The 16,363-nt window shown below is 31.2% G+C and overlaps 1 protein-coding gene across 10 annotated transcripts in view; it reads right to left on the bottom strand.

Annotated features, from left to right (window-relative positions):
* Positions 1–16,363, bottom strand: part of LOC127734144 (focal adhesion kinase 1-like) — a 79,052-nt gene that overhangs the window by 49,558 nt on the left and 13,131 nt on the right. For 2 of the 10 annotated variants that reach the window (XM_052243863.1, XM_052243843.1), the window contains exon 1: positions 15,412–16,013. The exons of 5 other annotated variants lie outside the window; for them this stretch is intronic. In XM_052243863.1, the coding sequence (XP_052099823.1) occupies positions 15,412–15,636 (225 nt within the window). In that variant the 5' untranslated portion in view covers positions 15,637–16,013. Of the gene's footprint in view, positions 1–2,005; positions 2,062–7,447; positions 7,649–15,411; positions 16,014–16,363 lie in introns of those variants that run through there. 3 more of the 10 variants (XM_052243872.1, XM_052243854.1, XM_052243917.1) reach the window with 3 other exon arrangements.

A 16,363-nucleotide genomic window follows, 5' to 3' on the forward strand; every position in this document is an offset into this window, starting at 1 on the left:
AAGTTTTAAGCTGATATCTTGTCTGATCATGCTGATCAAAGCTGAATAAACTTTATCCCTATAGTAAAGTCAATATACCAGTTATTATAGTAGTCTTACAGCCTGAACTGTGCAACTGAACCTTTTGAAACTGTCATTTTTTTTCAAGGGGCATAACTCTAATGAAAATGTCAAACCAACTGGTATTCCATTTGTTATTCTGTGGTTCAGTATTTTGATCCAATTTTGATACAAAAAAACTGACTACAACAAGATCAAAGCCTAAGCTGTTTATGATTTCCTGTCTAATTACATGACCTTCAAAACAATTACCAATTTTTTATTTTATAAAACTCAAGTGGTATTCTACTTAAAATGTTTATAAAATGAGTGAAGTTGATTACTCACAATAAACTATGTGGATAATAGTTAGCTTCTGTTTTCTCAATGTCAGTAATAATAGCCACTGACCGAACAACAATTATAATGATTCAGAGGATACACACAAAAATTACCACAGTTATTTGATGAATTAGTAAAAGTAACTTAATTAGTAAATAGAAATAAGCACAATAATTGATGAAGTAAAAATACACCTTCACATGGCAATTCATCATCTAAATTGTAAGTCAATACATGAAATAAAGACTACAATATTTTTCTCACAAGTCCCTGTCAACAAATTTGTCTAAATGTGATCTGTTTTTTAAAGATGCACCCATTCTTCCCAATTTTTTCAGCACCTTCCAGTGAATTTCTAATTCAGATTTTGCATGTTTATTTTGCTACAGGAAATTAATAGCCGCTCTCTCTCTCTCTTTCTCTCACTTTTCTTTCTCTCTCCCCTTTCTGTCTCTTTCTCTCTCCCCTTTCTGTCTCTTTCTCTCTCTAATTGCAAACACTTCCTTTCAGGTCTATTAAAATTTACCTCAATACTTCTCTCACCTAGGATATTTAACACCTACAATCACTTCATTATACTGTTGTCTGGACTCTTCATTAATAAAAACATTTGACACTCAGGTTTGACATTAAAGTTCAAATTTAGTGATACATTAATCTGAATTTAACTATAACACAATTTGATAGTCATGACATCTACAAGTATTTTAAAATTACTGACACCTAAATGGACACAGAAATACTATCCTGAAACAAAGACAGTAGCTATATAGCCTTCCAGATATATCTTAATTACTTGGCTTAACCCCAGCATCCAGGAGTCTACTATCCCTTTTCTGCAAATGACTCAGCATGAACTGATTCCTATCTTCTGTAGTCATTTTTATACAAAATACAACAGTTTATGTTGTGCATTTAGACCCACATAATAAAATACCCATCTATTTCTATACACAAATTTTGTCTACCCCTAAAATCACTTCAATACCAGTATAACTAACATTTTTTCACACACAAAATCAGAAAAATTGTAATTTCACACATGTGTCTGTGATTACACTAAAGTATTATGTTGTACTATATAATTGACCATTAATAAGCATTCCTTAAGATCTTAAAGGTCAACCTGACAGAGTGACAATAACACTAATAAATCAAAACTTACTTAAAACTGGAAAAATATGAGGAAACATCCCAAACAAAATTATTCTGTACTGTTTATCATTTCACATTCCTACAAATTACATTCCCTCCTAAACAGATAATATGCCCCTCAAAACAACAACAAATAATTTGAAATATGCAGTTACCATGAAAAGAATTATTGATTGTACACAACTGCACTGAAATCAGTGAGGGGTTAAGTATTTTCTATCTTACATCAAACATAAGCTGATAAATATCACTTCTAATCAACCATCATCTCATATTATTAAACAGGTAGAAAATTAAAATCAACCTCCCTCATTCACAACCCACGTTTTTAGACGTGAATCATTTATCCGAGCATTTATCATATACATTAAATAGTAATTGTACAATTCTAATTCTCAATTTAAATTAAATTTTCAGAATTTGATATCATTTTAAAGCTTAAAGTAATTACATAAAAGAGGTCACTCACCCATTTGTCTTGTTTGTATATATCCTAACTTACTGTCAATAAGTAATAATGCATGTGCAACTCATCTGTAACTAAATACGAGGTTCACAAAGGGATATTTAACCTGCCGTTTGTTGTACTTGAGATAATTTTATGGAAATACATAGAGGATTACTATTACACACAAATTATGAATGAATTGTATGAATAATTTGACAAGATATAATGTGTCAGTTGTGTAGGTTTGTAAATTATTTATATCTATTTCCTTTCTTGACAGGTTCAAATTTAGAATATTGTGTTTGACATGATCTAATTAGAAAATAAAATTAGAAAAAAAGACAAACACTTATCTATTTTCAAATATATATTCAAGTTCTGAACAGTGAATACATACTTTCAGCTGAACCTTTATTCACTAAAGAGTCAAGATTCTTAAAAATACAGTAAATATAATAAATAAGCCCTGCTTCAGAACGGAGTTTCCCTATATCTTAGGATATACAAGTGCACAATATTCATGTTCTTAAGGTTTTCTGACATTGAGTTGGTTAGAAAAAGTTGTCTATACATTGTGTGATAGATAAATAAACAAATCACTGAACAGGCAATCACTGTACACTACAAATGTAAGAATTTCCCATTCTACTGTGCACTACTGCTTATTTGTGTTCCTGTATGGAGCCCCTTACATTAATTACCCAATTACCCAAAGGACAGCATGATAGAGCCACTGCATGTAAATCCATTATATTATCAGAGTAATGATGGACATGGTATAGATGCCCCACTACAGGTGTCCTCCTTCCAGGGACTCTCACCAGCTTAGGTCACCAAGCTTTATAGACTGACAGTGTTTAGATGGTCTTTTAATAAATATGTTGGTTACTTTTTTCACAGAAATCTACACTTATTTCTTTTAATAAGTCAATACATTTTGAATATAGAAACAATGCTTTTTTTTAAATTTCTTTGTAATCCTCTTTTAATTGCCATTTGGTCAACTGGCAAATGATATGAAAAGGATTCTACCTGAAGTAGAAATAAGTCATTATTTCTTCAAAATTAAATGATATAATGAGGATTCTACATGTATCTAAATCAATATAACTTTAATATTAAAAGATGTAATAAAGATTTTATGGTAGATCAAAGTCAATATTGCTTCAAAATAAAGAATATTTGGACTTTCCTTAGGAGAGATACATTTCATCAAATTTGAACTTTTTAAAAAGACATTACAAAAATTAATCTTCCAATATAAATCCCCCTATTGTTTATATAGCTCCACAAGTTTTTCATACTTTATTGCCTGTCCAAACTTTTGGCTCTGCAAAATTTCGAACAAAAAGTAATATAGATAAGTGTTGGCAAAGCAGCAAATTCACTCTACATAATACTGATAATCAAAAAGATGACAGTGATTTTCAATAGTTGTAGCCCTGGAACCTGTAGATTTTAGAGATGGAATAATGAAATAAAAAAGGAAACCGAGAGACAAATAATCTCCTATAAACCTCTGATACCTGAAGTGGCAATATCACACAGGTCAGTGATTAAACTTGTATTGTGTGATAAAGTTTTGATAAAGTCTATATAACAGTTGCCAAAAACAAAAGTTTGTGTATGATATGTGCTGATTACCTTACAAAATAAACATGATCTGATAAAACTGACAACATACCATCATCCCACAATCAAATTATCATTTGACCAATTAACCTTATTTCCTTGCTGAAAATTTTTAAAGCAACCCATAAGCCTGTACCGAAATATGGTTACAATGACCTACATTTAAACAAGAGTGCACACGCTGAAATGTCTCGCCTACTATACTGACCATTGATTTTATGTTGATAGTCCTACATATAAAGTTTTACTACAAGTATCACATTAACATTTATGATCCAAGAAAATGAGGTCAAGGTCAGATAAACCAAGCCGGAAATACATGTACACCTTTAATACAATCATTCCATACACAGAATATAGATGACCTATTGCTTACAGTATAAAAGACCAAACCATGGAAATTCTATACTGACCAATGAACCATGAAAATGAAGTCAAGGTCAGATGAACTCTGCCAGACAGACATGTACACCTTAAAATCATTCCATGCATCAAATATAGTTGACCTATTGCTTAAAGTATCTACGAAACAAAGTTAACCAGGAAAAATGAACATTGACCAATCAACCATGAAAATGAGGTGAAGGTCAGATGATACCTGCCAGACAGACATATACACCTTACAATCATTCCATACACCAATTATAGTTGACCTATTGCTTAAAGTTTAAGAATAACAGACCAAAACACAACAAGAGTGCACACGCTGAAATGTCTCGCCTTCTTTACTAATCATTGATATTATGTTGATAGTCCTAAATATAAAGCTTTATTACAACTGCCACATAAACTTAACATTAACCAAGTAAACTAAACATTGACCAATGAACCATGAAAATGAGGTCAATGTCAGATGAACCATGCTAGACAGGCATGTACAGCTAACAATTCTTTCATACAACAAATATAGTTGACCTATTGCTTATAGTTTAAGAAAAACTGACCAAAACACAAAAACTTAACACTGAGAAATGAACCTTGAAAATGAGGTCAAGGTCAAATAAAACCTGCATGACTGACATATAGATCATAAAATATTTCCATACACCAAATATAGTTGAACTATTGCATATAGTATAAGAAAAAAAGACCAAAACTCAAAAACTTAACTTTGACCACTGAACCATGAAAATGAGGTCAAGGTCAGATGACACTTGCCAGCTAGACATGTACACCTTACAATCATTCCATACACCAAATATAGTAGACCTATTGCATACAGTATAAGAAAAACAGACTAAAACACAAAAACTTAACTATAACCACTGAACCATGAAAATGAGGTCAAGGTCAGATGACACCTGCCAGTTGGACATGTACACCTTACAGTCCTTCCATACACCAAATATACTAGACCTATTGCTTATAGTATCTGAGATATGGACTTGACCACCAAAACTTAACCTTGTTCACTGATCCATGAAATGAGGTCGAGGTCAAGTGAAAACTGTCTGACGGGCATGAGGACCTTGCAAGGTACGCACATACCAAATATAGTTATCCTATTACTAATAATAACAGAGAATTTAACATTACAAAAAATCTTAACTTTTTTTTCAAGTAGTCACTGAATCATGAAAATGAGGTCAAGGACATTGGACATGTGACTGACGGAAACTTCGTAACATGAGGCATCCATATACAAAGTATGAAGCATCCAGATCTTCCACCTTCTAAAATATAAAGCTTTTAAGAAGTGAGCTAACGCCGCCGCCGTAGCTGCCGCCACCGCCGGATCACTATCCCTATGTCGAGCTTTCTGCGACAAAAGTCGCAGGCTCAACAAAAACTTTACATAAGCAATGAACCATGAAAATGAGGTCAAGGTTAAATAAAACCTGCCAGACTGACATGTACATTGTAAAATATTTCCATACACCAAATATAGTTGACCTTTTGCATACAGTATTAGCAAAACAGACCAAAGCAAAAGAACTTAACATTGAGCAATGAACCATGAAAATGAGGTCAAGGTCAAATAAACCTTGCCAGACTGACATGTACATCGTAAAATATTTCCATACACCAAATATAGTTGACCTTCTACCTTCTGAAATATTAAGCTTTTAAGAAGTTGGTTAACACCGCCGCCACCGAATCACTATCCCTATGTCGAGCTTTCTGCGACAAAAGTCGCTGGCTCGACAAAAACCAACTTTTCACCTTTGCCATTGATATAATGATTTATCTATAATGATAACATACTATTATTATAGGTTAATAGTATGTTATGTAAGAGTTGACCTATAATTAAACATGGTCTGATTGAGATGGATGAATACTACAGAAGCACCATGTCCAAAGATGCATAAGCCAAGTTGCAATCTCTATGGATCTGTAGCAGAAAAAAAAACAGATTGTCTGCCCAGTAAAGCATTTAAGACTGTAAAGTTTGCTGACAATTTACATCGAATAAGAATAAATGGGGAATGTGTACATGGGACACAGATGATGCCAAAATTTCAGTCTATCATTATTTGCTGTCACCTTGACCATTGACCAAATGATCCCAAAATCAATGTAGCTCTTCCTGGCTCCATGGGGCATTATCTTATCAAGTTTGGTAAAAGTTGGACGTATGGTTTAAAAGATATCATCCATTTATTAAATTTTTGCCCAAATTTCAAACCATTAATAGCTGCTGCAACCTTGACCTCTCGACCCAAAAATCAATTGCAGTCTACCTCTTCCAATGTGTCATCCTAAGATATTCCTAATGGGTCATTATCCTAAGATATTCCTTAGAGCTCAAAAGCTCTCTGGAAACAAATGTTGACGCCCAGACATCCGGACAGCATTCATCATGTTATAAGGCTGACTTCATTGCAACTTGGCTAACAATTACATTTTCTCTAGTTCATTCCTTATCCTTATTATAATAATATAATATATAATATTATATCCTTGCATAGGGGTGACAAAAAGACATCCCACTATTAAATTAGAAGGTAGAATAATTTCTGTAAACTATGGTAGAAGTAAACAGAAATTTGTCACAATGTATCAGATAAAATTATCATGAAGATTTATGTCAGAATTATACTTTTTTGATTAAATACACATAATTGGGAAGTTGAAGTGGTAAACAGCTGAACAAAGATTTTTCTGCATGAATGAATCAGACTAATCCTATAAGCTGTATTTGTACAAAGTTTTAAAAGATGAAGGTTAATAATCTCACTTCCTAAAACATTAAATGCCCTTTTTATGGTCAATTAATATTTTTCTGTGGTTTTTGCTCTCACCTTAATTGAAATGCATTTGAGTATTGAACTAAAATTTGTTATTTGTGGTTAGATTTTGATTCATCATTGGCAGAAAAAAGCAATAAATCGTGGATCTGAGTTTAAATAAATAGAACTTGGTACAATGTATTTTTGAAATAAATGTTCACAAATGTAATAATTTCCAATACTGAATATTCGGAAAAGACAATATCTGAAAGTCAGTATAAGACAAGTGATAACGATACAAAGCAATTAGTTACTGTCTGACTGGGAGCATTTAGAAGAAGGACAGGACCTCAGTTTTTGCTTTCAACTATTTAAAACTTAAAGACTATAAAATCTAAGTCATATGGGTGGCACGGAACACTTTAACCATCAATAACAACAGTTTACTATTTACTACCAGTTTACTGTAAGAGGAAAAATGGGTTTGGGTCAGGGAACAAAATTTTTTAAATTTTGAAAACTGCTGAAAGGAAGTGATAAGTCAGCATACAAACATATTATTAAATCTATCAAATACCACTTTGTATGAAACAATTCCTTGTCTGTTATAAGTGTAAACCAAGAGTGAACCAACTATAACATGGAACCAGATCTTTACCTGAGCTCTATCATAAATGACTCCATCATGCAGGTAACCAGTCATCACATCTCTGATATACTCCTCCATATCTTCTTCATTGTATTCAGTAACATTTTGGTAATTTTCACGATAAATCCACGATGGCGACCTCTCCATGATTGCTATATCTTTTTTATGTTGATGAAGGAAGTGATTAAACATTTTAATAAATCCCATCATTATCTTATTAGTATCCTGTTGGAAATTTAACAAAACAACAAGTGAAATTTAATTGTAATTAGTTTTTATAAGGATTTTGTTCAGGATGACCACAAGTGGAAAACAACACGAACAGAAAGTAGAGAACTAAATTTAGTCTCCAATCCTCCAAAGTGATAAATCCACACATGCAAAGCCCTAGACTGAATTTACTCACAATGACATAATTCCATATGAAAAGCAGTGCTGTACAAATTGTAATCTCAAATCCTCAAGAAATTATATATCCATATAAACAGAAAGTATTGAACTTAATTTACTTGTACAATAGTATATATATATATATTCAAATGATAATAGTAGTTCATATCTGATCAAATGATAAAGTTTATCTATAAATATAGAGATACAAGTACATTTGTTCACATTTTAGACCTTCAAGTCTATGATGTATATACAAGAAATCCAAAATCATCACAATGGTCCCACTTCAAAATATAAAATTCCATCTATGTCAGTTTATGTTACAGCTTCATCTCATTTGGCATAACAAGAAATACAGGATATATATATATATATCACATCACAAGTGAAAAACCCAGTGGTCATTACATTTGATCACATGGTATATAGACTGAATAAAATCTTCATCTTTTAAAGCATACTTAAAACTTCACAATATATCTCATTATAAGGGTTAGCTATATACATCTTTACACCACACTGTGAGTTTATGTTAGGAAATCTTTTGTACATGGTTATTTTGAACTTTTCAGTACAAACATAAACAATGACCAGTGGTCATTACTAGTGACCACAATGTTAGATCATTTGGTGTATGTTATCTATCAATTGTCAATCAAGTTATGTCAGAATGTCGTAAAACTTGTACAATGACAAACTTTACAATCTTATATATAATGATTTCTAATACTGTTTATAGGATTACATGCATTTATTATTATTTTTTTGTTTATTTTAGTTATAATTCAAGATTTTAATACATGTATCTTCAAATTTTCTCTGGACTTCAATAATGTCTAAAAGATCCCAAATAGACAAGTCTGATAATGATCACATATTTTCTTTTAGCTTAAAACAAATCTCTTCTTCAAACAGCAATACATAAATAACACATAGCTGATAGAGCAGATTGTTAACCCAAGAAAACATTGTTAACTGAGGCGAAGCCAAGGTTGACAATGTCTTTTCGAGGGGTAACAATCTGCTCTATCACCCTCTCAGATATGTACAATTTCATTTATTGTACTGAATGTTCTGTTATTACTTTCTATTAAATTTCAAATTCAAAGTAATTAACTATGACGTCTTGGTACATAACAACCATCCGTAAGTAATAAAGCGCACACTTGATCAAGTCTCCGTGAAGGGTAATAGAGTATTTACCATGGGATAGAGTAAATTATCTACCTTGTATTAACCAATCAAAATCTGAAATTTTGACATGAAGTATGATAATAATCAATATTCCCTGATTACAGACAGGTAGTGTCAAATTCAAATGTTCTATATTCAGATGAAACAAGAACAAGAGTGCAAAAGCTGAAATGTCTCGCCTTCTTTACTAACCATTGATTTTATGTTGATAATTAAATACACTGTTAGATTTGGAATATCAAAGAACCCCAATAATTTAATTTTTGATGAAATCAAACAAAGGTTAATTTTGGACCCTTTTGACCTCAATATGAACCAATTTGATAGCGGGGCCCACAAATAAAAAATCTAAATACATGGTTAGATTCAGCATATCAAAGAACCCCATATATTCAATTTTTGTTGAAATCAAACGAAGTTTAATTTTGGACCCCAACTTGGACCAACTTGAAAACTGGGCCCATATTCAAAAATCTAAACACATGTTTAGATTCAGCATATCAAAGAACCCCATATATTCAATTTTTGTTAAAATCAAACTAAGTTTAATTTTGGACCCTTTGGACCTTAATGTAGACCAATTTAAAAAAACAGGACCCAAAATTAAAAATCTAAAAACACGGTAAGATTTGGCATATCAAAAAACCCCAATAATTCACTTTTTGATGAAATCAAACGAAGTTTAATTTTGGACCCTTTTGACCTCAATATGAACCAATTTGATAGCGGGGTCCACAAATAAAAAATCTAAATACATGGTTAGATTCAGCATATCAAAGAACCCCATATATTCAATTTTTGTTGAAATCAAACAAAGTTTAATTTTGGACCCCAATTTGGACCAACTTGAAAACTGGGCCAAAAATCAAAAATCTAAATACATGTTTAGATTCAGCATATCAAAGAACCCCATATATTCAATTTTTGTTAAAATCAAACAAAGTTTAATTTTGGACCCTTTGGACCTTAATGTAGACCAATTTGAAAACTGGACCCAAAATTAAAAATCTAAATACACGGTAAGATTCGGCATAACAAATAAATAAATGTGGTCAAAGATTTTACAAATCTAATGCGCCATACTGTGCAATTAAAGATTACTTCTTGAAGAATAATTCTTTTTAATTTCTGAAATCTGAAATGAGAAAAAATTGACCCCCGACAATTTCTTTTTACCCCCCCCCCCCCCCCCCCCCCCCCCCCTTTTTCCCCCCAAAAAATTCTTTCCCTCAAGATATGGTCATACCTCAATTCAAATTTCCAATGGAGTTTGCAACCATAATTACCCATTTAAATTTACCATAGTGCTAACTTAATCTATTTTATAATAGAATTTAAAATATAGTGTCAAATCTTTCATATGGATTTTTTTGTAAAAAAAAAAGATGCAACATTTGCAGATATTTTTACTGGTCTTCCTTTATAAATATGCATTTCTTTAAACATAATTCAAAAGTAGTGTAAGGGAAGTAACCAAAACGTTGTATTTGGATTACCTCCCTTACACTGTTTTAAATTATCTTAATTGTTCATTAACCATTACTTTATACATAATTTAAAAGCAGTGTAAGGGAGGTAATTTCAATGATGTATTTGATTTATCTCCCTTAAACTGCTTTAAATTATGTTTTGTACTAAAGTATTTGTCCATTAACCAGGACAACCTTGTTTTTCCCCCTTTTTTGCCCCTAATTACTGAACGGTTTGAGCCATAACCCCCCAAAGCAAATCCTAACCATCCCTTTGTGGTATGGAAACTTGTAGTATAATTTCAGAGAGATCCATACACCGTTCCACAGTTATTGTCTAGAAACTAGAAAATGCTTATTTTTGGCCCCTTTTTGGCCCTTAATTCCTTAACTGTTGGTACCATAACCCCCAAAAATCAATCCCAACCTTCCTTTTGTGGTATTTAACCTTATGGTAAAATTTCAAAGAGATCCATTCACTTAAACTAAAGTTAGAGTGCGAAAACCAATGTGTCTTCGGACGACGATGACGACGCCAATGTCATACCAATATACGACCGAAAAAATTTTTTGCGGTCGTATAAAAACCAGATGAAACCAAGACTGTACTGATAAAAACAAAGAAAGAGAGATGAAATATTATACCACTAAATATTTTGGGTACATATCAATGATATCACATTCTTTTTAGTTAGTCAACAGACCTTCTTGGAAATTAACAATTTTATGAACATTCTTAAAGATGCATAATATCCTCTTTTCACAGGAAATCATTGTTATATCATAGTTACAGTGACCTATAATAAAAAATTGATGAATACCCTTTTTTCATATTTCTACACAATTTACTCTGATCATTCAAATATTCACAATTAACCGAATTACATAATATTTCTTGCCGATTGCATGTCTACAGAGATTGCATCACAAACTTTATTAACTATTGTGCAATTGTTTATTAACAACAGAAAACTAATATGGAGCAATATTCATATGAATTCATCTGGAAAATGCAGTGTGCAAAATCGACTCTGCATTTGACAAACAGAAACAAAGGAAACCCGTGTCTAACATCTGATAGCTGCAGTAGACACAGGAAAATCTGACAATTCTTTTGTACATGCTATTGATCATACAACCGCCTGTGATAACTTCCCTAACTGTAGTGCACTTTAGAATTAATGGTATAAAGGATGGGACAAACCTATATCATATTATCAATATTCAATAAAGAATAAATACAGAGCAGAGTTTATAATCAATACTGTATAGAAAACAAATAGTTCTCTGTGTAAAGATCAGACTCCAAATTATGTCAGATGCAGTGATAGAAAGCTAGACTTCTTTTAACAAGGGAAACCAGTAAAGATAAAACTATGAGGGTTACTTTATGTGCATATACTTATTATCTGTACTTTTCTTTATTAAAAATAGGATGTGGAAATTAAAACAAAATATAGGCACAACTAAAAATCTCTTGGAGGTCTGTAACCATAGAAACAATATTTAAACTATAAGAAAAAAATACTGTATTTTCTGCACGATAAGTCCATGGGGAGGATAGGTCGAAATGTCAATTTTAGGCCGAAATCGTGAAAAAATCTCAAGACTGGTCTTAGTGATGGATAAGAGGAGGGTCCAAATAATATGCAATGGTAAGTATAAGCTCAAGAAAGATATGTATTTTATTGTATTTATAATGCAATATTTATTACTTATGTATTTAAAAAGTTGTTTTGTTCTAATTATACAGTCTTCTTCCAAACAAATCTTACACAGATTAATATTTTCATTTCCTGATAAGTTGAGGTATCAATTTTAATAGTGGATGAAGGGTGTGGTCAGTATGGGCAAACAGTAATATTGATATTCCAACACAGAGAACCTATACTGGTAAATAAACGGTATACATTTTGTACAACCATAAATATAACATCACCATATATAGGCTACACCTGAAGACAAGACAGATGTCATGGAAAATAATGATGCTGATATTTAACCAATTTGGTATTGAAGATCTGTCAACAACAGGAAATGTCTTCCTCAGGCCATACTAATCATCATAGATGTAAGAAATCTCACTTCCTCAAGAGACAAAAATAATCAAAGAAAAGGTGCACTCTTGTCCAAAAGTTACACCCCAGGGGAGATAAATCTGTATTGATCAATTATCTATTGACACATTAAATGGACAAAGGATTTTGGACAATGGAAGACAGGTGTGCTATCTAAAATCAATAGTAATGGTTTTTACAGTTCTCCATCAAACTGCCATCAATGAACTTTTAATGATTTTTTAAAGATGAATACAATTTTGTAAATTATATTCAAATTTCTTTTCTAAAAAAAGAGGATCACAGATGTGTGGTGAGGCAATCACAGAAGGGAATGATTCAGTAATGTTGTTCTTTGTTATGTCATTATTTTTCAGGAAAATTTATATGCATTCAGCCTATTGAACAGAAATAGAAAAATGATACAATCAAACGGCTGTCTGAGAGGAAACTGAAATATGATATAATGCTGTAGAGACAATGGAACAGTTAACACATCTTCAGTTTACATTCTCTGAATCATTTATTTTGAAAAACAAAACAAAAAAATTATATATATCTTCTTTTTACAATGTCAATGGAAGTATTTTTATTTATTTCCTGTACAGAAAAACAACATTAAGTTGTAATTATAAAGAATTTGATTTTCCACAAACAACAGAATTGACTAATTATAACTCCACATTATGTGTTGTCTTCTATCTTTTTACACTCTAAACACTGTTCTCTTGTATAACACATCTAAATATGAATGGGGGGGGGGGGGGGGGGGGTTTCCCATTACACTACTGTGCTACTTGTTTCTTTAAACAGAATACTTTCTCAGATTAAATACCAAAGTCTAAGGTATAGACTCATAAGAAAATTTGCTTTATCAACCTTTTGTATTTAAAACTGGAAGTCTGAGGTATAGACTCATAATAAAATTTGCTTTATCAAACTTTTGTATTTAAAACTGGAAGTCTGAGGTATAGACTCATAATAAAATTTGCTTTATCAAACTTTTGTATTTAAAACTGGAAGTCTAAGGTATAGACTCATAATAAAATTTGCTTTATCAACCTTTTGTATTTAAAACTGGAAGTCTAAGGTATAGACTCATAATAAAATTTGCTTTATCAAACTTTTGTATTTAAAACTGGAAGTCTGAGGTATAGACTCATAATAAAATTTGCTTTATCAACCTTTTGTATTTAAAACTGGAAGTCTGAGGTATAGACTCATAATAAAATTTGCTTTATCAAACTTTTGTATTTAAAACTGGAAGTCTGAGGTATAGACTCATAATAAAATTTGCTTTATCAAACTTTTGTATTTAAAACTGGAAGTCTAAGGTATAGACTCATAATAAAATTTGCTTTATCAACCTTTTGTATTTAAAACTGGAAGTCTAAGGTATAGACTCATAATAAAATTTGCTTTATCAAACTTTTGTATTTTATTCTGGGAGTCTAAGGTATAGACTCATAATAAAATTTGCTTTATCAAACTTTTGTATTTTATTCTGGGAGTCTAAGGTATAGACTCATAAGAACATTTGCTTTATCAACCTTATGTATACCAATCAAGTAACCATTAGAAAAATTTATTTAAAGTCAGATATCAGATTTTCTTGAAATTTTTACCAAAAGACACAGAATTTTTGCAGTCTCTAATGTTTGAAATTTAAGTTTTTAGTGTGGGTAACCTTAGAGTATGCCATGTAATGTGAACAAATAACAAATTATGACAGACAAACAAATCAACAAATACTGTTGCCAAACAATCTCATTGTAAAATACAGAAACAAAACAAACATCTAGTCAACCACGGGGCACATCTAGATATTTGTAAGATGCATATACATATACAGGATTGATTTATGAATAGGGGAAATAATTAGAATGGACTGTAACTATACAATATTTTACTTAATACTTAATACTCAAAAGTTTTCAAATAGGCTATGAATTATTTTTAACTAAGTACAAAAATGTATTGTAATATTCAATGCATAATTTTGCAAATCTTTAGGTTAAATTTCTGTATAAATCACACATATTTATTTAGGAAAGGAAAAAGCTGAACCTTAACTGGTACAAATGCCATGTGGTCAATTGATCAGTTATTTTCAGAAGTTGTTCCATAATTCCAAAAATCAATGATTTTTAAATTTAAATAGTAATTCTTACTATATGCATTTATCCTTTCAACAAAAAACATTTTCAAAACTAATTTAGACAAGTATATAAAGTTGTAAGAGTCTAAAAGTGAAATTTAAAAGGAAAATTATACACAATATGTGGACAAAAGGACATTTATCAATCGGACTACAATTATATCTGGCACAAGTTATTACATATGCTTAGAGTAACTCTTACAGTGTAGAATGGAAATAAAGAGTTAAGAATAACTGCTTTTTTATTCCCTGCACATAATTGGGGATGTGAGTTTCAGAACTACTTAATGTTTTTTTGCTCCCATCAAATGTCCATATAAAAAACTGGAAATGTTTGTATTAATTTTATTTTTATTTCTAACAATAGCTCTTCAATAAGCACACCTCCCATTAAAGGGAAACGATTTGCTTTATAATATTAGGTAGTCAAAATTATGTTTCTGGAAATGATTTTTCCAAATGGCAGGTTCCTTAATATCTAGTGGCTGCAAATTCTTATCATAATATGTTTAATATTTAAACAAATGAAAATGTATAACAGCCATATTTGCTCACTTAAAGGACATTCTTAAGTATGTTAGAGTTGAAGAGAGTTAATTGATTTATGTCAACTGTTCAAAAAATCCTTGACAAAATGAAATAGTTATTGTTAAAATCAAATGTTCTGTTTACGTTTCTTGATTAATAAATGAATAAGCTTACCCCAGACAACCTTTTAGATATCCCTTTAGCATGAGTTAATTTCATATTTTTAGAAATTCTTCCACAACAACAAGAATCCCACCAATTTTGATCTGAATACTCCTGGTCCGAATCTTTGGACCCAATCACACAAACATTTGACAAAGTCCCTTCATGTGTCAAATAAACAAGGTGCGGTAGTCCCACTCCTAGGAGGGGACAAGATTTCTCACTGATATTTGTCATTTAGATACAACAAAGTTGTTAAAAAAGATCATATCTTATAATCTAGGTGACCTGTGGTCATCTTTGGTCTTCACATCACATACAATCCATTTAAACAAAATCAACAACATAATTATCACAAATGTAGGCTAAAATTATAAGTTTCTTTCATACTAATGATAACATCACAATGGCCCTCGGGCTAATGGTCCAAGGTGAAAAAAATCACTCCAAACACAAGATCAATTAGTCGATGACAAATCCGAAATTATGACATATTAGGACATTATCACATAAGACCATGTTTTGCTCTAAAATACAACACATGGTTCTGATCGATACTAGTACACGCGTTCTATTCCACTGAATAAATTATGAAAAAAAGTCATAACAAAGGACTAGCCGTATTGATTTGTTTTCGTTTACCTGTAATTATCCTAATATAGGTGTCATATGCATGTAAACAATTATTATGACTTTTTTCATTCATTTAATCTGCACAAAAGCATTCAAATTTAAATGTTTGGTAAATTATTTTAAGATGTCTCTATTTTAATACATGAACCTTTTATTTGGCAATAAAAAAGGAATTATATCATGGATTTTAAATTTATTATATTTCTTAACTGAATCAGACAAAAGACTAATCTTTAATTGCTACATCAATGTACATGTATATATAATCACATTTAACTTTTGCTGCAGGGTTCAAAACTGTGTCATTGCTAGAATTATTAAAAAACTCTAC

This window comes from Mytilus californianus, unplaced genomic scaffold, assembly GCF_021869535.1.
Source record: "Mytilus californianus isolate M0D057914Y unplaced genomic scaffold, xbMytCali1.0.p SCAF_1, whole genome shotgun sequence".
Classification (NCBI taxonomy): domain Eukaryota; kingdom Metazoa; phylum Mollusca; class Bivalvia; order Mytilida; family Mytilidae; genus Mytilus; species Mytilus californianus.